Source organism: Cetorhinus maximus, chromosome 2, assembly GCF_964194155.1.
Source record: "Cetorhinus maximus chromosome 2, sCetMax3.hap1.1, whole genome shotgun sequence".
Classification (NCBI taxonomy): Eukaryota; Metazoa; Chordata; class Chondrichthyes; order Lamniformes; family Cetorhinidae; genus Cetorhinus; species Cetorhinus maximus.
In genome coordinates, this window is record NC_135880.1 from 32,163,487 (window position 1) to 32,190,461 (window position 26,975).

The 26,975-nt window shown below is 44.3% G+C and overlaps 1 protein-coding gene across 2 annotated transcripts in view; it reads right to left on the reverse strand.

The window, feature by feature from the left end:
* pdlim3b (PDZ and LIM domain 3b) overlaps positions 1–25,813 on the reverse strand; it is a 97,500-nt gene extending 71,687 nt beyond the window's left edge. The window contains exon 1 of one of the 2 annotated variants that reach the window (XM_078562331.1): positions 25,364–25,813. In XM_078562331.1, the coding sequence (XP_078418457.1) occupies positions 25,364–25,456 (93 nt within the window). In that variant the 5' untranslated portion in view covers positions 25,457–25,813. The remainder of the gene's footprint in view (positions 1–25,363) is intronic. The other variant, XM_078562338.1, reaches the window with a different exon arrangement.
* Between the last annotated feature and the right edge of the window lie 1,162 nt (positions 25,814–26,975).

The following is a 26,975-nucleotide window of genomic DNA, read 5'->3' on the forward strand; positions in this document are numbered from 1 at the left end:
ACTTCTTTAATAACAGCTTTGAACATTTTCCCTATGACAGATGTTAAGCTAACTGGCCTGTAGTTTCCCGCTTTCTGTCTCCCTCCCTTTTTGAATAATGGAGTTACATTTGCTATCTTACAATCTAATGGGACCTTCCCCGAATCTAGGGAGTTTTGGAAAATTAAAACCAATGCATCAACTATCTCATTAGTCACTTCTTTTAAGACCCTAGGATGAAGTCCATCAGGACCTGGGCTCTTGTCAGCCCGCAGCACCAACAATTTACTCAGTACCACTTCTCTGGTGACTGTAATTTTCCTGACTTCCTTCCCCACTTCCATTTCCTGGTTTATTGCTGCTTCTCTCCTTTACGATATATTTTAAAACTGACCTTCTTTCTAAATAATATAATATGTATAGAGGAATTAAGCAATTATCTTCAAAGGTCAGCACACTTCACAGGCCATTGCCATTAATGGCCAGTCATCCATTTTGATCGACCTGGTGATGAGGCCGGCAGTAGTGGGGGGAGAGGGGTGATTGCAAATGAGGGAAATGGTATTGAATTCTGAATTGTGTACTTGAATTATGATCTTATTTCACAGTCAACTGCCTTAACTCCAAACGTCAGCAGTACCATCTTCATATCGCTTCTGAGGCAGGGCCATCTCAAGAGGCTCATGTAAAACAGAATTGGACAATATTTTCAAAATGTTTTATTGCAACACTACCAGACGACTGCAAATCGTTCCGAGTCAAGAGGTTGCATGACCATTAGGGTGTAACATTTCTGGTATTTTACATATCTTTCAATTAGCTAAGAGAAACAAACTCAGCACAAACCAGTGATTGATCCTGCAGGATTGCTGGTCAGCACTCACCCACTTCCTCAGTCAGTGCAAAGGTTCTAAACAACCACAATAAATGCATTACTCCAGCAAGGGTCACTGGCCTTTCTGTCTCAGGATCCTGCTTCTGGACAAGTGGGTAACCAGGGTGCCGGGAAGAATGGGCTCGGCCCAGCTTAAATCTGATGGTTGGAAAGTGGTCGGCAGCGAGAAGCTGAGCAACAATGTAAGGATTTATTTTTTATAAACGCCTCAGGTACAATACACCACCATTAGGGCTGAACTCCTCTCAGGCTTCTGACAATTGCTGTATAGCTCCTCCCACCCCACCCCTTTTCACCCATCAAATCCTCCTGGAGTGAGACTTGCGTAGTGGAGAATTTGGCCTAATGACTTGAACCCAGAGATATTTCTGTGTTCAGTTCCTGTCACTCTAGGGCATAGCTGCTAGGCTGGGTCTGCGGCAGGTGGTGTGGGAACCAACAAGGGGGAAAAACATACTTGACCTCAACCTCACCAACCTGCCTATCGCAGATGCATCTGTCCATGACAGTATCAGTAGGACTGATCACTGCACAGTCATTGTGGAGAAGAAGTCCCATCTTCACATTGAGCATGCCCTCCATTGTGTTGTATGGCACTACCACCATGCTAAATTGGATAGATTTCAAACAGATCTAGCAACACAAGACTGCACAACCATGAGACGTGTGGGCCATCAGCAGCAGCAGAATTACACTCAACCATAATCTGAAACATCATGGTCTGGCATATTCCCCACTCTACCATTACCATCAAGCCAGGGATCAACCCTGGTTCAATGAAGAGTGCAGGAAGGCATGCCAGGAGAAGCACCAGGCATAGCTAAAAATGGGGTGTCAACCTGGTGAAGCTATAACACAGGACTACTTGCATGCCAAACAGCATTAGCAGCAACAGATAGACAGAGCTAAACGATTCCAAAACCAACAGATCAGATCTAAGCTCTGCAGTCCTGCCACATCCAGTTGTGAATGGTGGTGGACAATTAAACAACTCACTGGAGGAGGCGGTGCCACAAATATCCCCATTCACAACGATGGGGGAACCCAGCGCATCAGTGCAAAAGATAAGGCTGAAGCATTTGCAACAATCTTCGGCCAGAACTGCTGAGTGGATGATCCATCTCAGCCTCCTCCGGAGGTCCCCAGCATCGTAGATGCCAGTCTTCGGCCAATTCCATTTACTCCACTTGATATCAAGAAATGGCTGAAGGCACTGGATACTGCAAAGGCTATTGGCCCTGACAAAATTCCAGCAATAGTACTGAAAATCTGTGCTCCAGAACTTGCCACGCCCCTAGCCAAGCTGTCCCAGTACAGCTACAACACTGGCATCTACCCCGCAACATGGAAAGTTTCCCAGGTATGTCCTGTAAACAGTGCAAATCCAACAGTGCCAGTTACTACCCTAGCAATCTACTCTCGATCATCAGTAAAGTAATGGAAGGGGTCATCAACAGCGCTATCAAACAGCACTTGCTTAGCAATAACCTGCTCACTGACGCTCAGTTTGGGTTCTGCCAGAGCCACTGAGCTCCTGACCTCATTACAGCCTTGGTTCAAACATGGACAAAAGAGCTGAACTCCCAAGGTGAGGTGAGAGTGACTGCCCTTGACATCAAGGCAGCATTTGACAGAGTGTGGCATCAAGGAGCCCTAGCAAAACTGGAGTCAATGGGAATCAGAGGGAAAACTCTCCACTGGTTGGAGTCATACCTAGCACAAAGAAAGATGGTTGTGGTTGTTGGAGGTCAGTCACCTCAGCTCCAGGACAGCATTGCAGGAGTTCCTCAGGGTAGGGTCCTAGGCCCAACTATCTTCAGCTTCTTCGTCAATGACCTTCCTTCCATCATAAGGTTAAAAGTGGGGATGTTCGCTGATGATTGCACAATGTTCGGCACCATTTGTAACTCCACAGATGCTGAAGCAGTCCATGTCCAAATCCAACAAGAACTGAACAATGTCCAGGCTTGGGCTGACAAGCTGACAAGTGGCAAGTAACATTCGCGCCAAACAAGCCCCAGAGAATGACCATCTCCAAAAAGAGAGAATTTAACCATGTCCCCTTGACATTCAATGGCATTACTATCACTGAATCCCCCAATGGCAACATCCTGGGAGTTACCATTGACCAGAAACCAAACTGGGCTAGCCATATAAATACTGTGGCTACAACAGCAGGTCAGAGGCTAGGAATCCTGTGGCAAGTAACTCACCTCCTGACTCCCCAAAGCCTGTCCACCATCTACAAGGCAAGTCAGGAGTGTGATGGAATACTCCCCACTTGCCTGGACGAATGCAGCTCCAACAACACTCAAGAAGCTTGACACCATCCAGAACACAGCAGCCCACTTGATTGGAACCCCATCCACAAACATTAACTCGCTCCCACCACCAACGCACAGTAGCAGCAGTGTGTACCATCTACATGATGCACTGCAGGAACTCACAAAGCCTCCTTAGACAGCACCTTCCAAACCCACGACCACTACCACCTAGAAGGACAAGGGCAGCAGGCACATGGGAACACCACCACCTGGAAGTTCCCCTCCAAGCCATTCCAAGTCAATCCTGACTTGGAAATATCGCCATTCCTTGGCTGTCGCTGGATCAAAATCATTGGCCAGCTCTCTTCTAAAGTGAAAAGGACGGGGACATAGATAGGAGGAATAATTAAACTCAAGGCTTGTAATCTGCCACAAATGAAGAAATCTGTATTGGATTAATATAGACAAAATGTAAAAAGATGAAAACAGATTGGAATGCCAATTTAAACTTAACCTTTCCAGAAGGACAACTGATATGTTAAAGCACACCAACAGTAAGTGTGTTGGAATGATAGGCATTGTACTCAAACATCTTGGTTTAAACATTGTTATGAAAATGAAAATCTCAAATTGCTATGTTCTCTTTCCACCTTTACAGGACAACAGTGTTAAGGGATCTCACATTCTGTTTTTAGTATTTCCCAGTGCTTGGAGTGTCATTATTCATACATCCATTACAATGCATTAATAAATGTTTGAGAATGTTTCCCTGGCTCTAATGTGACTGGATTGCTAACAGCTGGCTCAAAGGATTATACATCAGGGTTTTGTTTAATATAGCTGGTGGAAAATGCTATTGCATTAAACTAGTCTCTAAACACAATGAATAATCCAAAATTCACTTAAATGTTCCACATGTTTATCAAAGCTACTCTACTGAAGAACAACTTTGATCCTTCTATGGCTTCTCTTTTTATTCCTCTAATTGTGTTGGTTTCCATGGCATCAGCATAGGTGGTGAAATTCCTCTTTCAATGGAAAATGGAAACAGCTTCTCTACAGTGGAGGAGGCACTAATGAAAACTGCATTCCCACAATTTGCATAATGCAAAGCCAAGCTTTCTCTTGACTTGATTAGCAAACTGTTAAGAGAGGAATTAGTAAATTCCTGATAGAGAAATGGTCTTTCATTGGAGGAGTAGACTCCTGAACGTGTGATAATAGGAAGTAGATCAGCAGCTGGTGCTGGGAAGGCTGGAGGAGGTCAAAGGCTTCCTCCAGGGCCTGGAGGGGAAGCAATCCTACACCTCTTGGCTCGCAGGGAGTGCTGAAAGGGACACTTTGCTTGTCCGGCATTTTCCACCTCTCCTTCTCTGCCAAATTCCCCAACCTTTTTAATGGTATGTGCATTTGCCTTGGGTTGTGGTTGTGTCATGAATTTCACTTTTTAACGACATCATCCCCTCTAATCCAGGCCGGCTCGTCATGACGGAAATTAACGTTGAGGCCTTTATTTACACTGAGTTCAACGGTCTTACACAATTGTACAAAGCTTATCTCTACTCCATATTTTTTTTTCCAAGCACAGTAGATTGCAATGATTTAAGGAGATCATGAATTCCTTTGTCCTGCTGATTTCCAAGAATCTTTGGTCCTGATTTTACCCTATTGGACACAAGTGGAAGTAGGAGAACGATTAATATGTGAATCTGAAATTCCTCACTCTGCTATTTTAGTAGAGGCAATAGTGAATTTAATACAGATGGCTTAAAAGCATCTGAAAAGAGCACAGGAAGGAGCTTCAGAAAGGCACACTACGAATTTATGCTTTTAGCTTATTTTTGTTTTTAAAAAATTGCTAGTGTTTATTAAGAATATCCAAATCAAAATCAGAAGAAAAAGTGAACAGTGATGCATAACATCACAAGGCCCTTTATTTTTGAAAATATGATTTTTCAATTTACAACTGATTGATACCTTTGCAATTTAAACTGAGATAGTGCAAACCGCTTAAAAATGCAAGGCCACATTCCAAGGTACAGGTGAGAAAGCAACAAATCACCCTCAGGGGAGTGTGAAGAGTGAGACACTTCCTATAATCCAGACAATCGTCAAAGCTCATAACTGTCTAAGGAAGAGACATTAAAAACGCAAAGTACTGGATATAAGAACAATGGCTGCCACAGAAAGACACACCCAAAACCATTTGGAAGTGCACAATGGGTGAAGTATTTCAAGGCAAGGCTGACAGCCACTAGAGAGAGATTGCAAGTGACACAGGCTGTGTCAAAAAAGTGTTCAGCAGAGGCAACATACTGAGGGCTGCTCTCCCTCCCGCTTTCCCTTTTGGAATAAGAGAGTCAGCCAGTTCAAGGAGCCAACTCTACCAGAAACCTATCAGCAAAGCGAGATCTCGTAATAATTGCAACATCTTCTACATCTGACCGCATCCAAGAACCAAGTTAACCTAAATCAGCCACAACGTTTAAAGTCTATTCCTCAAGGACAAAGGGCACTTAACCGTATATTATTTTACCTTTTTTTCATTGGGCTCTAACTCCCTTATTTCTGATACCTGTGTGTGTGTGTGTCTGTGTGTGTGTGTGTGTGTGGGCCCGAATGACTGCATGAGGGCTGACGGCTTGACACCGCGTTTTTATTATTTTTCTTGTGTTTAGTGGTTAATAAATTTGCTCTTTGTCTGGCTCAAGAGGACCTTGTTTGATTGGCTCCTTACTGCTCACAAATGTATTTCAATCATTAAATACATTCTGATTTGGAAAAGGCGAAACCTCATGAAAAAGAAACAAACTTGAACCTTGGGTGCGCGCCCGACCTGCTTGAGCGTAAAATGACACACATTGACGTTGGGCGAGCGTCCCGATGTCAGCGCGCAGTCTCGCGCTATTTCAATGGGTGGGCGCGCGCTGGAGTCGGCAGGGCACCCGCTGACAATTAAAAGGCCTATTAAGGCCATTAAATTATCAATTAAGGTGAATTTTTCGCTGCCCGTCCAACATTACGGTTGGCGGGTAGGCAAAAAGGCCAAGCGGCCTTTGCACTTTTTTTGGAAACCTCATTCACAGGCAAATAAAACAAATAAAAACAAAATAAAAATGTTAAAAATTAAATAATAACATGTCCCTGCTCTTGGGACAGAGTCCCATGAGGGGACATGTTTCATTACATTTTTATTTTCTTTTATTTCTTTTTAATAACTCTTCATCTTCTTGAGGCAGCTCCGTGCCTCAGGGAGATTATGAAGCGCGCACTCCCGCGCATGCACCAAGTTCGTGCCCTCGCCACCCCCGCCACCCACACTGGCAGCACTGAGCGCTGCCGCTCGCCTTTTATGCTGGGTGGGCCTTAATCAGCCCGCCAGCGTGAACTCGCAGTCTGGCGCCAATCACGGGCAGCGCTTGGCTTCCCGACCGCCCGCCCCCCACCCGAGCCTGCCCGACACTGGTGAAATTCTGCCCCTTAAGACAAAAGCAAAATACTGCGGATGCTGGAAATCTGAAATAAAAACCAGAAAATGCTGGAAAAACTCAACAGGCCTGACAGCATCCGTGGAGAGAGAAACAAAACTAACGTTCTGAGTCTGTATGACTCTTCTTAAATCTGTGTTGTGACCAGCCGAGGAGGTTGGATAAAGGGGAGCCAGTTCACTCCTTCTCACCCGGTCGTAACAATATCACAGTGAAAAACGAGGCAGGTAACTCAGTGGCTGGGATTGAATGTGAGGCCCTGCCCACTGGCTGGTAGGTCAGGGACAGCCCGCTCCGCTGGCCTTGGAACTCATGACCGAACATTACATAGCTCAAACAATTAGTTTCCACCCCCGATGCAGGATGTCCCACCTCCAAGAGCTACTGACCAATCAGAGGTCCGGCAGCCCTCAGTCCCACCAGCTGTAGTGGCCACCATTAGGACTGCAGCAGTCCTGAGCCAGGGGCATCGTTGGAGGTCTGGAGGAGGGGTGAGTGGGCCAGGCTCATCAGGACCAGTCAGGCAGGCCCAGGCAGCGTGGGGGGCATTGAACATGAGTTCAGTGGGGAACCTTCCAGCAGAGGTGGTCCTTGACACTGAGTGGCTCCTGGTGGAGCGCAGTGCACCCAATTAGGAAGGAACCCGTTCCCCTGAGCTCACAAGCTGGCCAGATATACCTGGCAGCTTTGCCTCATGACATGGTGCTCTTCCTGCCACTGGTACAGCAGGAGGAGGCCCTTAAGTGGCCATTATTTGGCTACTTAAGGGTCTTAATTGACCTAAGGGCCGACGGGTTGTCTGCTACCTACCCTGTCACTGGTAAAATACCAGTGGGGTAGGAAGGCCTGAGCCCAAGGGAGCATAAAATTCCAGTTAGTGTCACACAATGCTCAGCAGCCTTACTCACTCACTTTCACAAGTGCAATCACTTTTTCTCCCAATTTTAGTTTGTTGAAATTAAATAATGAAATGAAGACTTAGCTGGCTCAGAGGATGTGACATTTTATGGAACCAAAGATCAATGATAGAAGTGGATGGGCAAAATAGTTGGATACTTCTCTCAAAAGTATACAGTGAAACATAAAGCATTTTTGATTTGCTGCACAGTATGGCGGCTCAGAAACTGAAAATGCATAAAGTTCCCTGTTTGATTCCCATGGCCTCCCTCTTTGCTATACGCACCGACCTTGAACAATGGGTACTCCACATTTCACTGTGGAGAACAGCACATCCAAGATGGAGGCTGTCGTACAAACAGGGACTGACACACATCATGCAGTATCAATTCAGAATGCTCTGATCTGGGGTCTACTCTCTAAGCGGCTGTGTGATTAGGATTGGTCGATCTTAGGGAGCGGCTGGAATCGACCATCATGGATATGTGGATGACGATCTGCAATTGCTGGAAAATTGGGGCGTAGAGCTTGGCAAAATCCAGCAAATTGGCTGTCAGTGATCTGATCATGAAACACCTGGTCATTCATCAACACAAGTCTCAGTCAAAAAGCTATTTGTGGCAATTGTTTGAGGCACTTTGCATCTTCCATCATTGATATCAAGTACAGCTATTGATTCCTCCAGCGTCCTCAGGATCCAATTTATATATTCCCAGCGCCACACATTTCAATGGGGACTGAAACTTCAGATCGTACCCCCAACCCGAAATAGAGCAATGTGACCCTGGAAACCTCTCTACAGCAATACCCAGTCACTAGAGTTTTCTTCTGGGGTCAGGTCCTACAAGATTGGCTTCTACGCAAATCTGTACACTCATTAAAATGAAGGAGCCATATGGAACACAGGCAACTGTCATTCAGGGGAGGGGGGTCTTGTGGGTCAGTAGGTAGTGCCCCCTGCTTCTGAACCCGAAGTACCAGTCCAGGATTTGTTGGCTGTGGAAGATACATTTATGATGTGGTTCATGCAGGTTGACAATCAACCTGTTTATCTTTCCAACATTTCCTTACTTTTCCCCAAAAAAGGGGAAAAATAGTGTGTGAAGATACCAAAGAAATGTTGTTTAGGGGAGGAAACCTGCTGTCTTTACACAATCCATTCTATATGGCATTCCGGTCTCACATCAACATGATTGATTCTTTAGTGTCCTCTGAAGTGGTTAAGCAAGCCATTCAGTAGTATCAGGACAACTAGGGATGGTCAATAAATGCCAGTAATGCCACATTCCAAGAATGAATGGACAAAAACATTGATCACTGTTTTTATCATTAACTTGTTTACTATAAGAATACACAATTAACATCCTGGTCCCATGGCTATTTCTAAAAGTGAGAGAAACACTAACCTGTGACATTAATCTGTGGTCAGGCAAGGAGTTATATTATCAAGCTTCAATTTGTAACACACAAATTTCATTTAAAACTGAGTAAAACGATTGTCAAAGTATGTCAGGCTCATGAACATGATCTGGATTGATTCATTAAAACAGTCCGGTTGAATAGTCTACACCATTTTTATACGATAAAGTGCCACATATAGATGGCACATCACATCAGGTAGTGTGAAATGAAAAATATGTGGCTTATGAGAATGATTGAGCAATTAGAGTGAGAATTTCGCAAGTGGATTAACACCAGCTGAAGCAGTACAAATGTCAAACCAAACACCAAGATTGATTTGCATTTATATAGCACTTTTCACAACCTTAGGCCATTGCAAAGCATTTACTGTCAATGAAATATATTGAAGTGGAGCCACTCTTGTAAGGTAGGAAATGTAGCAGCTAATTTGTGCATAGCAAGCTCCCACGAACTAGATAGTCTGCCTTAGTGTGGTGCTGATGAAGGGGTAAATATTGGTCAGGACACCAGGAAAAACTCAGTCTGCTCTTCTTTGAAATTGCACAGTGAGATCTTTTACGTGCACATGGGAGTTGTCACGTTATCAGCAGATTATCCACACCGCTTCCTTGCAAACTGAAATTTTCAGATAGTATATACTAGTGTGGTTATAAATCGACTTGATTACTGCATGATAAACTGAGTAATTTCAATGCAATAATCTGGCACAGATTTTTTTTTTTAATTCATTCATAGGATGTGGGCTTCGCTGGCTGGGCCAGCATTTATTGCCAATCCCTAGTTGCCCTTGATAAGGTGGTGGTGAGCTGCCATCTTGAGACGCTGCAGTCCATATGGTGTAGGTACACCCACAGTGCTGTTAGGAAGGGAGTTCCAGGATTTTGACCCAGCGACAGCGAAGGAATGGTGATGGTGAGTTACTTGGAGGGGAACCTCAAGGTGGTGGTGTTCCCAGCTATCTGCTGCCCTTGTCTTTCTAGGTGGTAGAGGTCGCGGGTTTGGAAGGTACTGTTGAAGAAACCTTGGTGAATTCCTGCAGTGCATCTTGTAGATGGTACACACTGCTGCTACTGTGCATCAGTGGTGGAGGGAGTGAATGTTTGTGGATGTGGTGCCAATCAAGCGGGCTGCTTTGTCCAGGACGGAGTCAAGCTGCATGAGTGTTGTGGGAGCTGCACTCATCCAGGCAAATGGGGAGTATTCCATCACACTCCTGATTGTGCCTTATAGATGGTAGACAAACTTTGGGGAGTCAGGAGGTGAGTTACCCATTGCACAATTCCTAGCCTCTGACCTGCTCTTGCAGTAGCAGTGTTTATATGGCAGGTCTAGTTGTAGCATTTGCTACAATCTTCAGACAGAAGTGCCAATTGGATGATATATCTCTGCCTCCTCCGGAGGTCCCCAGCATCACAGATGCCAGTTTTCAGTCAATTCAATTCACTCCACATGATATCAGGAAACAGCTGATGACACTGGATACTGCAAAGGCTATTGGCCCTGACAATATTCCAGCAATAGCACTGAAGATTTGTGCTCCAGAACTTGCCGTGCCCCTAGCCAAGCTGTTCTAGTACAGCTACAACACTGGCATCTACTCAGCTATGTGGAAAATTGCCCAGGTATGTCCTGTACACAAAAAGCAGGACAAATCCAACCCAGCCAACCTCATCAGTCTACTCTCGATCATCAGTAAAGTAATGGAAGGGGTCATCAACAGTGCAATCAAGCGGCACTTGCTTAGCAATAACCTGCTCACTGGCACCCAGTTTGGGTTCTGCCAGAGCCACTCAGCTCCTGACCTCATTACAGCCTTGGTTCAAACATGGATAAAAGAGCTGAACTCCTGAGGTGGGGTGTAAATGACTGCCCTTGACATCAAGGCAGCATTTGACCAAGTGTGGCATCAAGGAGCCCTAGCAAAACTGGAGTCAATGGGAATCAGGGGGAAAACTTTCTGCTGGTTGGAGTCATACCTAGCACAAAGGAAGATGGTTGTGACTGTTGGAGGTCAGTCATCTCAGCTCCAGGGCATCACTACAGGAGTTCTTCAGGGTAGTGTCCAACCATCTTCAGCTGCTTCATCAATGACATTTCCTTCCATCATAAGGTCAGAAGTGGGAATGTTCACTGATGATTGCACAATATTCAGTACCATTTGCGATTCCTGAGATACTGAAGCAGTCCATGTCCAAATGCAGCAAGACCTGGACAATATGCAGGCTTGGGCTGACAAATGGCAAGTAACATTCAGCCCACATAAGTGTCAGGCAATGACCATCTCCAACAAGAGAGAGTCCAATCATTGCCCTTAACGTTCAAAGGCATTACCATCACTGAAGCCTCCACCATCAACATCCTGGGGGTTACCATTGACCAGAAACTGAACAGGACCAGCCATATAAATACTGTGGCTACAAGAACAGGTCAGAGGCTAGGAGTCGTGCGATGAGTAACCCACCTCCTGATTCCCCAAAGCCTGTCCACCAACTACAAGGCAGAGGTCAGGAGTAAGATGGAATACTCCCCACTTGCCTGGATGAGTGCAGCTCCAACAACACTCAAGAAGTTTGATACCATCCAGGACAAAGCAGCCCACTTGATTGGCCCCACATCCACAAACATTCACTCCCTCCACTACCGATGCACAGTGGCAGCAGTGTGTACCATCTACGAGATACACTGCAGGAATTCACCAAGGCTCCTTCGACAGCACCTTCCAAACCCACAACCACTGCCATCTAGAAGGACAAGGGCAGCAGATAGATGGAAACACTACTACCTGGAAGTTCTCCTCCAAATCACTCACCATCCCGACCTGGAAATATATCAACGTTCCTTCACTGTCTCTGGGTCAAAATCCCTTCCTATCAGCGCTATGGGTGTACCTACACCACATGGACTGCAGTAGTTCAAGAAGGCAGCTCACCACCACCTTCTCAAGGGCAATTAGGGATGGGCAATAAATGCTGGCCCAGCCAGCGAAGCCCACATCCCGTGAATTAATTTTTTAAAAATCACAAAAAATTTGGAATCCTGAGGCATTGGGATCGATTCTGTGGAAAATGTGACCTGTACAAATTGGACGGGTTGCATCCCAGCATGACCGGGACCAATATCCTCACAAGGGTATTCGCGAGTGCTGTGGGGGAAAGTTTAAACAAGATTATCCGGTGGATGGGAACCTGATGTGGGGAGACACAAGAGAGGGAAACAAAAATAGAAATGAAGGACAGAAAAGTAGAAAGCAAAAGTGGAAGGCAGAGGAAACAAGGGCTAGCGGCAAATAGGGCCATAATACAAAAAAAGGGTGTGTAAAAATGTGAAAAAGACAAATCTAAAGGCAGTATATCTGAATGCACAGAGCATTTGCAGTAAGGTAAACGAATTAACAGTGCAAATAGATGTGAGCAGATACAATATGATTGCGATAATGGAGACATGGCTACAGGGGACTGAATATCCAAGGGTATTCGATATTTAGGAAGGACAGGCAAAAAGGAAAAGCAGGTAGTGTGGCATTGTTAATTAAGGATGAAATCAGTGAAACAGTGAGAGAGGATATTGGCTCAGAATATCTAGATGCGGAATCAGTCTGGGTGGAGCTAAGAAGCAATAAGGGGCGGAAAACATTAGTGGGAGTTGTCTATAGGCCTCCAAGTAGTAGTGATAAGGTAGGGGATGGCATTAAACAGGAAATTAGAGATGTAAGTAGCAAGGGTGCTACAGTAATCATGGGTGACTTTAATCTGCATATAGACTGGGCAAACCAAATTAGCAATAATACAGTGGCGGATATATTTCTGGAGCTTGTACGAGAGGGTTTTTTAGGCCAGTACATCGACGAGCCAACTAGGGAACAGGCTATCCTAGATTTGGTATTGTGCAATGAGAAGGGGCCCTTTAGAGAAGAGTGATCATAATATGATAGAATTCTTCATTAGGATGGAAAGTGAAGTAGTTCAGTCTGAAACAAGGGTCCTAAATCTAAACAAGGGAAACTATGAAGATGTTAGGTTTTTTTATTCACTTATGGGATGTGGATGTTGCTGGCTAGGCCAGCATTTATTGCCCATCCCTAATTGCCCTTGTTCAAAGGGCATTTAAGAGTCAACCACATTGTTGTGGGTCTGGAGTCACATGTAGGCCAAACCAGTTAAGGACAACAGATGTCATTCACTAAAGGGCAGAGTGAACCAGATGAGTTTTATGACAATCAATACTGAACTCAAATTTCACCATCTGCTATGGTGGGATTTGAACACAGGTCCCCAGAGTATTACTCTAAGTCAATGGAATACTAGTCTAGTGACAATACCACTATGCCACCACCTCTACAATAGATCAGGGAACTTCATTAAAAGGCATGACAAGAAATGAATGCATGCATTGCAACAGTTATATATTCCTTTCTGGCACAAAAACACAACAGGTAAAACGGCCCAACCATGGCGAACAAAATAAATTAAGGATAGTTAAAAGCTTTTGCGGATGCTGGAAATCCAAAACAAAAACAAAAATACCTGGAAAAACTCAGCAGGTCTGGCAGCATCTGCGGAGAGGAGCACAGTTAATGTTTCAAGTCCGTATGACTCTTCAACAGAATTAAGGAAAAATAGAAAAGAGGTGAAATATAAGCTTGTTTAAGGGGGTGGGGGGTGGGACAAGTAGAGCTGGATAAAGGGCCAGTGATAGGTGGAGATAACCAAAATATGTCACAGGCAAAAGGACAAAGAGGTGTTGAAGGTGATGATATTATCTAAGGAATGTGCTAATTAAGGGTAGAAAGCAGAACAAGCAAGGTACAGATAGCCCTAGTGGGGGTGGGGTGAGGTGAAGGAATCAAAAAAGGCTAAAAGGTAGAGATAAAGCAATGGATGGAAATACATTTAAAAATAAGGGAAGTAGGTGGGAAAAGAAAAATCTATATAAATTATTGGAAAAAAAAAGGGGGGGTGGAATCGGAAAGGGGGTGGGGATGGAGGAGAGAGTTCATGATCTAAAATTGCTGAACTCAATATTCAGTCCAGAAGGCTGTAAAGTGCCTAGTCGGAAGATGAGGTGCTGTTCCTCAAGTTTGCGTTGAGCTTCACTAGAACATTACAGCAAGCCAAGGACGGACATGTGGGCATGAGAGCAGGGTGGAGTGTTGAAATGGCAAGCGGGAGGTCTGGGTAATGCTTGCGGACAGACCGAAGGTATTCTGCCCTCACACCTTCTTCTCCCTCCCAGAAACATGATAGGGTCCCCCTTGTCCTCACTTATCACCCCACCAGCCTCCGCATTCAAAGGATCATCCTCCGCCATTTCCGCCAACTCCAGCATGATGCCACCACCAAATACATCTTACCTTCACCCACCCTGGCGGCATTCCGCAAAGATCGTTCCCTCCGGGACACCCTGGTCCGCTCGTCCATCACCCCCTGCACCTCAACCCCCTCCCACGGCACCTTCCCATGCAACCGCAGAAGGTGCAACACCTGCCCCTTCACTTCCTCTCTCCTCACCGTCCAAGGGCCCAAACACTCCTTTCAAGTGAAGCAGCATTTCACTTGCACTTCCCTCAAATTAAGGATAGTGTTAGATTCAAAAAGGGGTCCTATAAGGTTGCTAGAAAAATTAGCAAGCCTGAGGATTGGGAGCAGTTTAGAATTCAGCAAAGGAGGACCAACAGATTGATTAAGGGGGAAAAATAGAGTATGGGAGTAAACTTGGAAGGAACCAAAAAGTAGACTGTAAAAGCTTCTATAAGTATGTAAAAAGAAAAGGAATAGTAAAGGCAAATGTAGGTCCCTTACAGTTTGAAATGGGAGAATTTATAATAGGGAACAAGGAAATGGCAGAGCAATTAAAGAACCACATTAGTTCTGTCTTCACGGAGGAAGACACAAATAACTCCCGTGAAATGCTAGGGAACCAAGAGTCTAGTGAGAAGGAGGATTTGAAGGAAATTAGTATTACTAAAAAAAATGGTGCTGGAGAAATTAATGGGACTGAAAGCCGATAAACCCCGAGGGCCTGATAAACTACATCCCAGGGTACTAAAGGAGGTAGCCATGGAAATAGCGGATACGTTGGTTGACATCTTCCATTTTCTGTAGATTCTGGAACAGTCCCGGCAGATTGGAGGGTGGCAAATGTAACCCCACTATTTAAAAGTGGAGGGAGGGAATTACAGGCTGGTTAGCCGAACATCAGTAGTAGGGAAAATGCTAGAGTCTATTATAAAGGATGTGATAACAGGACACTTAGAAAATATCAACGGCATTAGACAAAATCAACATGGATTTAAGAAAGGGAAATCATGTTTGACAAACCTGCTGAAGTTTTTTGAGGATGTAACTAGTAGAATAGATAATGGAGAACCAATGGATGTGGTGTATGTGAATTTTCAAAAAGCTTTTGATAAAGTCCCCCATAAGAGGTTAGCGTGCAAAATTAAAGCACATGGGATTGGGGTAACATATTAGCATGGATTGAGAATTGGTTGACAGACAGGAGACAGAGAGTCGGAATAGATGGGTCTTTTCTGGAGTGGCAGGCAGTGACTAGTGGGGTACCGCAGCGTTCAGTGCTTGGTCCAAAGCTATACTATATATAGCTATGCACACTATATATCAATGATTTGGATGAGGGGACCAAATGCAGTATTTCCAAGTTTGCTGAAGACAGGCGGAAATGTGAATGGTGAGTAGGATGTAAAGAGGCTTCAAGGCGATTTAGTCAAGTTGAGTGAGTGGGCAAATACATGGCAGATGCAGTATAACATGGATAAATGTGAAGTTATCCACTTTAGTAGGAAAAACAGAATGGCAGAGTATTATTTAAATGTTGATAGATTGGGAAATGTTGATATACAAAGGGACCTGGGAGTCCTTGTCCACCAGTCACTGAAAGCAAGCATGCAGGTGCAGCAAGCAGTTAGGAAGGCAAATAGAATGTTAGTCTTTATTGCGAGAGGATTTGAGTACAAGAGCGAGGATGTCTTCCTGCAGCTGTACAGGGCCTTGGTGAGACCACACCTGGAGTATTGTTTGCAGTTTTGGTCTCCTTACCTCAGAAAGGATATACTTGCCATAGAGGGAGTGCAGTGAAGGTTCACCATACTGATTCCTGGGATGGCGGGATTGTCGTATGAGGAGAGAGATTGGGTCAACTGGGCCTGTATTCACTGTAGTTTAGAAGAATGAGAGGGCATCTCATTAAACATATAAAATTGCAACAGGGCTGGACAGACTTGCTGCAGGGATGATGTTTCCTCTGGCTGGGGGGGGGTGGTCTAGAACAAGGGGTCACAGTCTCAGGATATGGGGTAGGCCATTCAGGATTGAGATGAGGAGAAACTTCTTCACTCAGAGGATGGTGAACCTATGGAATTCTCTACCATAGGAGGCTGTGGAGACCAAGTCACTGAATATATTTAAGAAGGAAATAGATAGATTTCTAGACTCTAAAGGCATCAAGGGGTATGGGAAGAGAGCAGGAGTATAGCGTTGAGATAGAGGATCAGCCATGATCATATTGAATGGTGGAGCAGGCTCTAAGGGCCAAATGACCTACTCCTGCTCCTATTTTCTACATTTCCTATGTTTCAATGCATACTCTCCCTAGCAGCATAAGTGATTGCCACATGACTATATGCCTACCGCTTGTGAACAAAAGTATGTGAAAATCATCAGTGCATATGCTCCAACAACAACTACTCCTGAGGATATCAAGGACAAATTCTATGAGGACCTGGTCAGAATTATTGCAAATACTTCACAGAGGACAAGCTTATTGTGATGGGGGAACTTCAATGCAAGGGTAGGAGTGGACTATCATGATTGGGATGGTGTACTGGGGAATCAAGGAATGGGGAAGTGCAGCAGCAATGGCATACTTGTCCTGATGCCTTGCGCCCACTGGAATGTATCAATCAACAACACCATCTTTAGACAGAAAACAAAGTACAAAAACACTTTGAATGCACCCAAGATCTAAACACTGGCATCAGATTGACTTTATCATCACCCGGCAGAGCAACATAAAAGAAGTTTATAGACTTTATAGGAAAGAACAATCGGCAGGGTTATGAGAGGAGTGGATTGCCCTACAGATTACAGGGTGCTATGCTCTATAATGAAACTTACTATCTCACTGAAAAAAAGATCAACATGCACTAAACCCCCAAGAAATCTAGATATGCAGAAACCAGCACCCACAGAGTGCTGCAAACAATTCAAGCTCAGGCTTGAGGAACAGCTGTCCTCTGAAGAAAACTCAAGTGATGATGTTGAAGTGGCATGGTCAACCTGCGAATCATCAGTTTTGAAGCTGCCAATGTTGTCCAGGGAACTTAAAAAAAGAAACCACCGAGATTGGTTTGATGAAAATGATGATCAAATTTAGGAACTGCTACAGGAGAGAAATGCAGCACATCCGGCATGGCTAGAAACAAAGATCCATCTGCTGCTAAGAAATCGCTCCAGCAAAGCGAAAGGCACCGCAACAGAAGCTGCACAGGATCCCAGAGATTTTCAATTCTATGCTGATCAGACAAACATGAAGAATTTCTGTAAAGCCTTATGGCCCTGTGTACAGTCCTCCCTCATGAGGCCACTCACCTGTTCTCAGTACTAACGGACAGGACAGTTATCAAAAAGCACTGATGCTGACCACGAAAACTATCATCGATTGTTGTAAAAACCCATCTGTTTTGCTAATCTCCTGAAGGGAGGGAAATCTGCCATCCTTACCTGATAGAACATAGAAAATAGGGGCAGGATTAGGCCATTCAGCTTTTTGAGCCCACTCTGTCATTCAATATGATCACGGCTGACCCGCTATCTCAACGCCATATTCCTGCTCTCTCCCCATACCCCTTGACTCCTTTAGTGTTGAGAAATCCATCTACTTCCTTCTTAAATATATTCAGAGACTTGGCCTGCACAGCCTTCTGTGGTAGAGAATTCCACAGGTTCACCATCCTCTGAGTGAAGAAATTTCTCCTCATTTCAGTCCTAAATGGCCTGCCCCGTATCCTTAGACTGTGACCCCTTGTTCCAGACCCGCCCCCAGCCAGGAAAAACGTCTTCCTTGCCTTAAGTCTGTCCAGCCCTCTCAGAATTTTATACGTTTAATGAGATGCCCTCTCAATCTTCTAAACCCCTGTGATTACAGGCCTCATCGACCCAATCTCTCCTCATACGTCAATCCTGCCATCCCAGGAATCAGTCTGGTGAACCTTTACTGCAATTCCTCTATGGCAAGTAAATCCTTTCTTAGCTAAGGCCTACATGTGCCTACAGACCCACAGCAATGTGGTTGACTCTTAACTGCCCTCTGAATTGACCAAGCAAGCCACTCAGTTCAAGGGTGATTAAGGATTGGCAACAATGCTGGCCTTGCCAGCGATGCCCATATCCCATGAAAGAATAAAGGAAAAATAAATCAGAGCCCAGCTCAGAAGGAGTGGACATGTAGTATGTACGACTGATGATAAAATCCCTAAGGCACTCATGTATTCACAACTTAAACTTGGACACCACCTGAGGCTGAGATTAAGGTTCAAGAACTCTTTGAAGGTGAAGGTCAGGAAGCATGTCCACTACAGGCGGGTAGAAAAATGCACAAGAAATCTATTTGGGGAGCAATCTCAAGTCATGGTGTTGTTTCCTTTGAACAGCAAAGAATACAGGCAGCCAAAGGAAAAAAGTAAGCTAGAAAAGCTGAGCAGGTCCCAAATAGTCAACCAATTCATCCTTGCCTGCTATGTAGAAAATGCAGCACTGCATTCGAGCACCACAACCATGTTAAAATGCACAACAGATGACTCTACGCAAAAAACAGCCATCTCAGATAATGAAGGGGAACCAACAACGACGAGATATTGTGACAAACAACAACATACATTTTGGTCGTACTGTGTGAGTATTATTTCAAAAGATTGCAATCTGGCCTGAGGAGCTGGATGCGTTGCAAAGTTTCATGAAGGCAGCTGATGAAAATAAATTTAAGTATTACTATATTGTTCCACAAATCAGGTAATTCACACCAGTGATTTAAACGGTAATGACATTGATATTTACTTCACTGTATGTTACAAGGCAATATAATCAGATATATCCAGCACAAGGTAAGAAGCACACATCTTGAAGTTGAAGCTTCACTCAATGGCTTTAAAGGAGGTGACTGCATTGTGAAGCCCTATAACCCCTCACTCCCAAACTTTCCAAAGGTCTGACACTGGTCTCTTGTGAATTCTCTTCCTTTCTTTGTTTCATTTTTGGCATTTAACCCTTCTGTCCCACACTTTGGAATTCCCCTCTGACTCTCTACTTTGATCTACAAAGCTCTCCTTTAAAGCCACCTTTGATCAATTTATTAATCACTTTTCTTCTCTTATTTTGGCTCCTGTTTTCTTCAAATATCTGTATTAAAGATACTTTATAAATGGCTGTTGCTATTGTTGTTATTTTGCTGATTCACGAATTTCTATAGGTCTTTCCTTTTATTCGTTCATGATATGTGGGCATCACAGGCAAGGCCAGCATTTATTTCCCATCCCTTGAGAAGGTAGTGATGAGCCACCTTCTTGAATCACTGAAGTCCACATGGTGTAGATACAACCCACAGTGCAGTTAGCTAGGGAGTTCTTTTCTATGGTTCTAGGATTTTGACCCACTGACAGTGAACAAACAACAATATATTCCCATTGTTTGTGATTTGCAAGGGAACTTAGAGATAGTGGTGTTTCAATTTGCCTGCTGCCTTTGTTCTCCTCAGCAGAGGAGTCCAGAGGTTTGAAAGGTTCTGTTTAATAAGCCTTGGTGAGTTGGTGCAGTGCATTTTACATAGTGCATAATACAACTAAATTCCTTATTAAGTTGGATAGCAACATACTCCAATTCCAAATTAAAATCTTAAACTTAAACGTATAGATAAAGGTATAGATATACATCGTTATGAGGGGAGAGCTGGGTTGATTGGGTAAATAGGCTAAAAGGTATGGTGGCAAATAAACAGTGGGAAATATTTAAAGAAACAACTCAAAATGTTCAACAAAAATACATTCCATTAGAAACAAAAACTCAGCGAGAAAATTCCATCCGTGGCTTGCTAGGGAAGTTAAAGATGGCATTAGATTAAAAGAAGAGGCTTATAAAATTGCAAATAGTAGTTAGTTGGGAGTGTTTTAGAAACCAACCAAGGACAACCAAACAGTTGATTAAAAGGGGAAAAGACAGTAGATGAGAGTAAACTCGCTAGGAATATAAAATCAGATTGTAAAAACTTTTATAAGTGTGTAAAAAGGAAGAGAGTAGCCAAAGTAAACATTGGTCCCTTCGAGGTAGAGATAGGAATAATTTTCATGGGGAATAAGGAAACGGTAGAGAGATTGAACAAATATTATATGTCTGTCTTCACAGTAGAAGACACAAATCACATAGCAGAAATAGAGGATAACCATGGGGCTAATGTGAGGAAGGAACTTAAGATAATGAATATCAGTAGAGGAGAAGTATTGGAGAAATGTAAGGGACTAAAAGTTGGCAAATCCTCAGCACCTGATGGTTGAGGGTCCTGAAAGAGGTAGCTGCAAATATAGTGGATGTGCTCGTTGTGATTTTCCAAGATTCCCTAGGTTCTAGAACAGTCCCAGCAGTCTGTAAGTTTGGAAATAAAACACTGCTTTTCAAGAAAGGAGGGAGAGAGAAAACATGCTGCAGGCCACTTAGCCTGACATCAGGCACCAAGAAAATGCTGGAATTTATTAGTAGGGAAGACTCAACAACACATTTAGAAAATTAGATAGAGTCAACATTGCTTTATGAAAGGAAAATCTTGTTTGATATGTTTATTAGAGTTTCTTGAGGATGTAACTAATAGGGTAGATACAGGGGAGCCCATTGATGTAGTATGGTTAGAATTCCAAAAGGCATTTGATACAATGCCACACAAAAGATTAATATGCAAGGTAAAGGCTCTTGTTGTTGGGAGTGGTATATTAGCATAGATGGAGGATTAGTTAATGGAAAGGATGTGCAGAGTACAGATAAATGGGGCATTTTCAAGTTGTCAGGCTATGACTCATGGAATGCTGCAAAGAACAGTGCCAGGGCCTCAGCTATTTACAATCTGTAAGTATGGCTTTGATCAAAAGACTGAGAGGAATGTAACCAAATTTGCTGTTGTAAGCTGTGAGGAGAGCGCAAGAGGCTGCAAAGAGATGTAGACAGGTTAAGAGAGTGGGCAACAAAGTGGCAAGATGGAGTATAATTTGGGGAAGTATGAGGTTATTCACTTTTGTAGTAAGAATGGAAAAGCAGAATTTTTTTTTAAAAGCATGAAACTTCTAAATATTGATCTTCAGAGAGACTTGGGTGTGCTAATACAAGGAACACAGCAAGTTAGCAGCAATTAGGAAGGCAAATGGCATGTTGGACTTTATTGCAAGGGGGTTGTAGTCCAGGAATAAGGAAGTCCTGCTATAATTGAATAGGAATTTGTCAAAACTATAACTGTGCAGTTTTGATCTTTATATTTAAAGAAGGACATACTTGCAGTGGAGGCAGTGCAGCAAAGGTTCACTGGATTGGTTCCTGGGTTGTACTATGATGAGAGGCTGAGTAAATTGGGCCAATAGTCACTGGAGTTTAGAAGGATGAGAGCTGATCTCATTAAAATATGAAGGATTCTGAAGGGGTTTGACAGGGTAGACACTGAGAAGTTGTTTCCCCTGGCTGGGAATAAGAGGTCGATCATTTAGGACTGAGACGAGGATAAATTTCTTCACTCACAAAGTTGTGAATGTTTGGAATTCTCTACCCCTGGGAGCTGTGGATGCTCCATCTGTGACTATATTCAAGCATGGGATAGACAAACTTTTTGCCTCTCAGGGCATCAAATGATAATGAGACCGGGTGGGAAAGAGGAGTTGAGGCAGATTAGTCATGATCATATTGAATGTCAGAACAGACTCGAGGGGGCATATGGTTCTATTACTTATGTTCTTATCTTGTAGATGATGCAAGCACAGTGCACTGTGGTGGAGGGAGTGAATGTTTATGGTGATGAACAAGCTGCTAATCAAGCAGGCTGCGTTGTTCTGGATGGTGTCGAGCTTCTTGAGTGTTGTTGGAGCTGCACTCATCCAGGCAAGTGGAGAGTATTTCATCACACTCCTAACTTGGGCCTTATGATGGTGGATAGGATTTGGGGAGTAGGAGGTGAATTACTCTCTGTAGAATTCCCAGCCTCTGACCTGCTCTCGAAGCCACGGTATTTATGTTGTTGGTCCAGTTCAGTTTCTGGTCAACGGTGATCCCCAGAATGTTGACGTTGATGGATTCAGTGGTGGTAATGTTGTTGAATGTCTAGGGGAGGATGTACAGGCAGGAGAATGGCAATAGGTGAATTGCTCATTCGTAGAGCTGGTGCAGACATGAAGGGCTAAATGGCCTCATTCTGTGCTGTAACAATTCTATGATTCTGTGGGAAATAGTCAGATTTTCTCTTGTTGGAGATGGTCATTGCCTGGCACTTGTATGGTGAATATGTTACTTGCCACAAAGCAACCCAAGTCTGAAAGTTGTCCTGGTCTTGTTTCACACAGGCATGGAGTGCTTCAGTATTTGAGGAGTTGTGAATGGAACTGAACACCTTATGATGGAAGGAAGGTTACCGATGAAGCATCTGAAGATGCTTGTGCCTAGGACACTACCCTGAGGAACCCCTGCAGCCTGATGTCCCACCGAGATGTATGGCCTCCAACAACCACAACCATCTTTCTTTGTGTTGGGTGATTGAGTGGGGGCTGGGGAATATCATCAGGAGTGACTTGGGGAGCAAATGGAAATCCCAGATAAGTTAGATATTACTGGAATGGAGTGGACATTGCGGGGGTGGTCCAACATTGTAAGAGAATCATACTTCATGGGTGGGGTTGGACATTGTGAATAGGGCGGACAGGACATCTTGGAAAGGTGGCAAACCACTATAAAAAAGGATAAAAAGAATAAAACAGGACAGACCACTTGAAGTAGGACCCTACAAAGGCTCAGCCAGCCCAGTGAACCCTGCAAATGTCTCCTCACTAACATCTGAGCACTAGTACCAAAGTTGGAAAGAGCTGTTTCTCAGACTATTCAAGCAACAGCCTGTATTAGTCATAGTCACACTTACAGAATCATAACAACATCCCAGACTTCTCCATCGTCATACCTGGGTATGTCCTGTCCCACCAGCAGAACAGATCTGCTTGAAATGACACAGTGGTATACAGTCAGGAGGGAGTGGTCCTTGGAGTCCTCAGCATTGACTGTGGACCCCACGAAGTCTCATAGCATCAGGTGATGCATCAGCAAGGAAACCTCGTGCTGGCTACCATCCATTGTCCTCCAGCAGCTGATGAATCAGTACCCCTCTATGTTTAACACTACTTGGAAGAAACACTGAAGGTAGCACAGAATGTACTCTGAGTTGGGAATGTCAATATTAATCAAGAAAAGTGGCTTAATACTGCCATCATTATCTGAGTTGGACAAGTTCTGAAAGATGTATCTGCTAGATTGGGTATGTGGCAGGTGATGAGAGAACCAACAAGAGGGACAAACCTACTTGACCTTGTCCTCACCAACCTACCTATTGCAGGTGCATCTGTCCATGACAGTATTGGTAGGAGTGACCACCGCACAGCCCTTGTGGATACCACTTCCTGTCTTGACACCGAGTATACTCTCCATTGTGTTGTGTGGCACTACCATAGTGTTAAATGGGATTGATCCAGAACAGATCCAACAGCTCAAATCTGGGCATCCATGAGATGCTGTGGGCCATCAGTAGTGGCAGAATTGTATACAACTGTAATCTGTAACCCAGCATATTCCTCACTCTATCATTACCATCAAGGCAGATGGTCAACCCTGATTCAACAAGGAGTGCAGGAGGGCATGCCAGCAGCAGCATCAGGCATGCCTAAAAATGAGGTGCCAACCTCGTGATGCTACAACGCAGGACTACATGCATGCTAAACAGTGGGAGCAATATGTGATAGACAGAGCCAAGCAATCCCACATCCAACAGATCAGGTCAAAGATCAATTCTGCTAAATCCAGTCAGGAAAGGTAGACAATTAAGCACTAATGGGAGGAGGAGGCTCAATAAATTTCTCCATCTTCAGCGATGGCAGAGCCCAACACGTCAGTGCAAAAGACAAGGATGAAGTAGTTCTCAACCATTTCCACCAGAGTGTTGTGGATGATTCACCTCGGCCTCCTCCTGAGGATCCCAACATCACAGGTGCCGGCCTTCAGTCAATTTGATTCACTCCATGTGATATCAAGAAACAGCTGAATATACTAGATGGACCCGAACGCCACTCTGGCTGTATTGCTGGAGACCTGCGCTCCACAGCTAGTGGTACCCCCTAGCCAAGCTGTTCCAGTACAGCTACAACACTGGCATCTACCCAACAATGTGCATAAAGGTCCAGGTATGTTCTGTCCACAAAAGGCAGGGCAACTCAGTCCTGCCAATTACTATCCTAACAGCTTACTCCCAATCCCCAGTCAAGCGGTGGATCATGTCCGAAGCACGAAGAAGCAGCACTCGCTAAGAACTTGCTCACTAAATGACAGGTGTCGTATAAATGTAAGCTTATGGTGAAAGTTGCTACATCAATCACATTTCTCTCTAATCAGTCAGTAAGGCATTAATAGTAAAAACAGAAAGTGCTGGGAATACTCCACCGGTCAGGCGGCATCTGTGAAGAGAGGAACAGAGTTAACGTTTCAGGTCGATTCAGAACTGATGAAAAGTCATCGACCTGCATTGTTAACCCTGTTTCTCTTTCCACAGATGCTGCCAGACCTGCTATGTCTTTCCAACAACTGTTATTATTTCACATTTCCACCACCAGCAGTACTTTTGCTTGTGCAAGGTGGCTATACCCAGAACGCTCAGCAACATCATTTCAGGTGCTGGTCCACCTGCTGTAGTGTTTCCAGTATTTTCAGTTTATTTAACAGTTGCAGTTTAAAAATCATCTCGACCTTTGAAATAACATTAGCTCCTGAGGGACTATTAAGGCTAAGAAACCATGCACCAAGAAGTGGGCACAGAAGGTGAAGAAGAGGAGTTTGCTGACAGTTTCAATATTATCTGCATTCTCCAGTGTCCCATTTATGGATCTGCTTTTGATAATCCCTCAACTGGACAGAAACATCAGACAATGTTATAGAATCATGATCAGAAAAGACTACATTGAGCGGGAATCACTTGGTGGGTGGGGGGTGGAGAGGAGAGAGGATGAGCCGAAAGAGAGATTTCTATATTCAGGCTCATGTGCATCCCCCCTGTTATACACAATGGAAATGCAGTCACCCAGGACAAGCCGGCAGTGCAGAAGACACAGAGGAAAAAAAAAGATAACTCACCCGTGAAACGGTCAAAGACTGGTTAAAATCCGCCCCACCGGTCAGTCTAAAGCCCCACGGACCAGGTCCTGCCAAGACCACGTTTTGCGGCATCTGGTCGTTTCTTTTTCTATTCGGCCTGAGTTGCCAGTTTAATTGGAAATGAAATTTCCCTTTTTTCCCCTCTCCAGGCGCTCCGATATTAGAGAGACGGTAAACCTCCCCCCCCCCAACCACCACCACCTTTTATTCTCTCCCTTCCCCACCCCACCCCAACACAACTCCTCCTGCTCACGTTGCTCTGCGGGGCAGCCCCTTTAAAAAATCACCTTGTCTTTATATAACCGGCCGCCCACCCAGGGCAGCGCGTCCCCTCCCCCAGGAGCCTCTGGACAAAAGGAGTGACAGTGAAGAGGTGCCGAGTCATGAGTGACGGCTTCTACCACCACCACCAGCCCCCCTCCCTCCTCCCTGGCACTCAGTCGGCGGTGGCTCTCATCCACCCCGATCGTTGACATCCAACGTCAACGCCGAGGCGTTTGCCCTTATTTGGTTTCAAGTTAAAGTGCATTCTGACAACTGAGCCCCCCCCCTTCCCTCCCCTCCCTCCCCCCAGGGCTTCACTCATTCCGCAGCCAGAGGCACGCAGAGAGGTGGCGTGTACTTTAAAAGATGAGGCAGCTGGGGTGGAGATGGAAAGCTGCTAATGGACTGGTGGCATCAGTTTGAAATCATGCAGTGATTAATGAGGTTTCTTGTCTGACTGATGCGGCCAGCCTGTAAGCTAATACGAAATCATCTTCCCGTGGTAGGGCTTTCAATGAAACTTAATGCTGTGCATGCATTTTTTTTTCTCTCCCCCACCCCATTTTCTTTTCACCAGCTGCCTCCAAGGAGATGTGAGGTGTGCCAAGTACCCCAGCACAACATTCATAAAATTATGCATTACAAACAAGTACAAAATTTTTAAAAATGAAACAGATTGAACAGATGCTCCTAAATGTGCAATAAAATTCATACTCGCAATAATAATAACAGGCAACCCAACTGTTGTGATGATGAATTAGCATGGTGCATACCCAGGGAATGTTGCTACAGTGCTCAAAAAATACCTAAAAGTACAACCCCAAATCTTTCCAGGGAGTACGTTAGAAGATATGCCAATTTATCTGACTTGTGTGTATTCATTAAGTGGATAAATCACTGTCATGCAGGGGAGGGAATGATGCAGTGTTTTATCATACTAATCTTTACAATGTTGATGTTTTCCAAAATCTGTTCCTTAGCTACTGACTCCGTCCCTTTCCTTGCCAATGCTGTGAGATTAAGCCAGTCTGTTTGCAACCTTGGTATCACATTTGATCCTGAGATGAACGTTCGAGCTCATATTGCTGCCTTTATTAAGACTGCCTGTTTCTACCTCCGTAATATCGCTTGGTTTTGTTCCTCTCTCAGCTCATCTGCTGCCAAAACCCTTAATCTTGCCTTTGTTGCAGCTAGACTTGGGTGGCAGAAGAAATGAACAAATATTTTGCGTCTGTGTTCACTATAGAGGATACAAAAAACATTCCAGTAATAGCTGCAAATCAGGAGGTAAACAGGAGAAAGGAATGTGGTGAAATTGAAATCACTA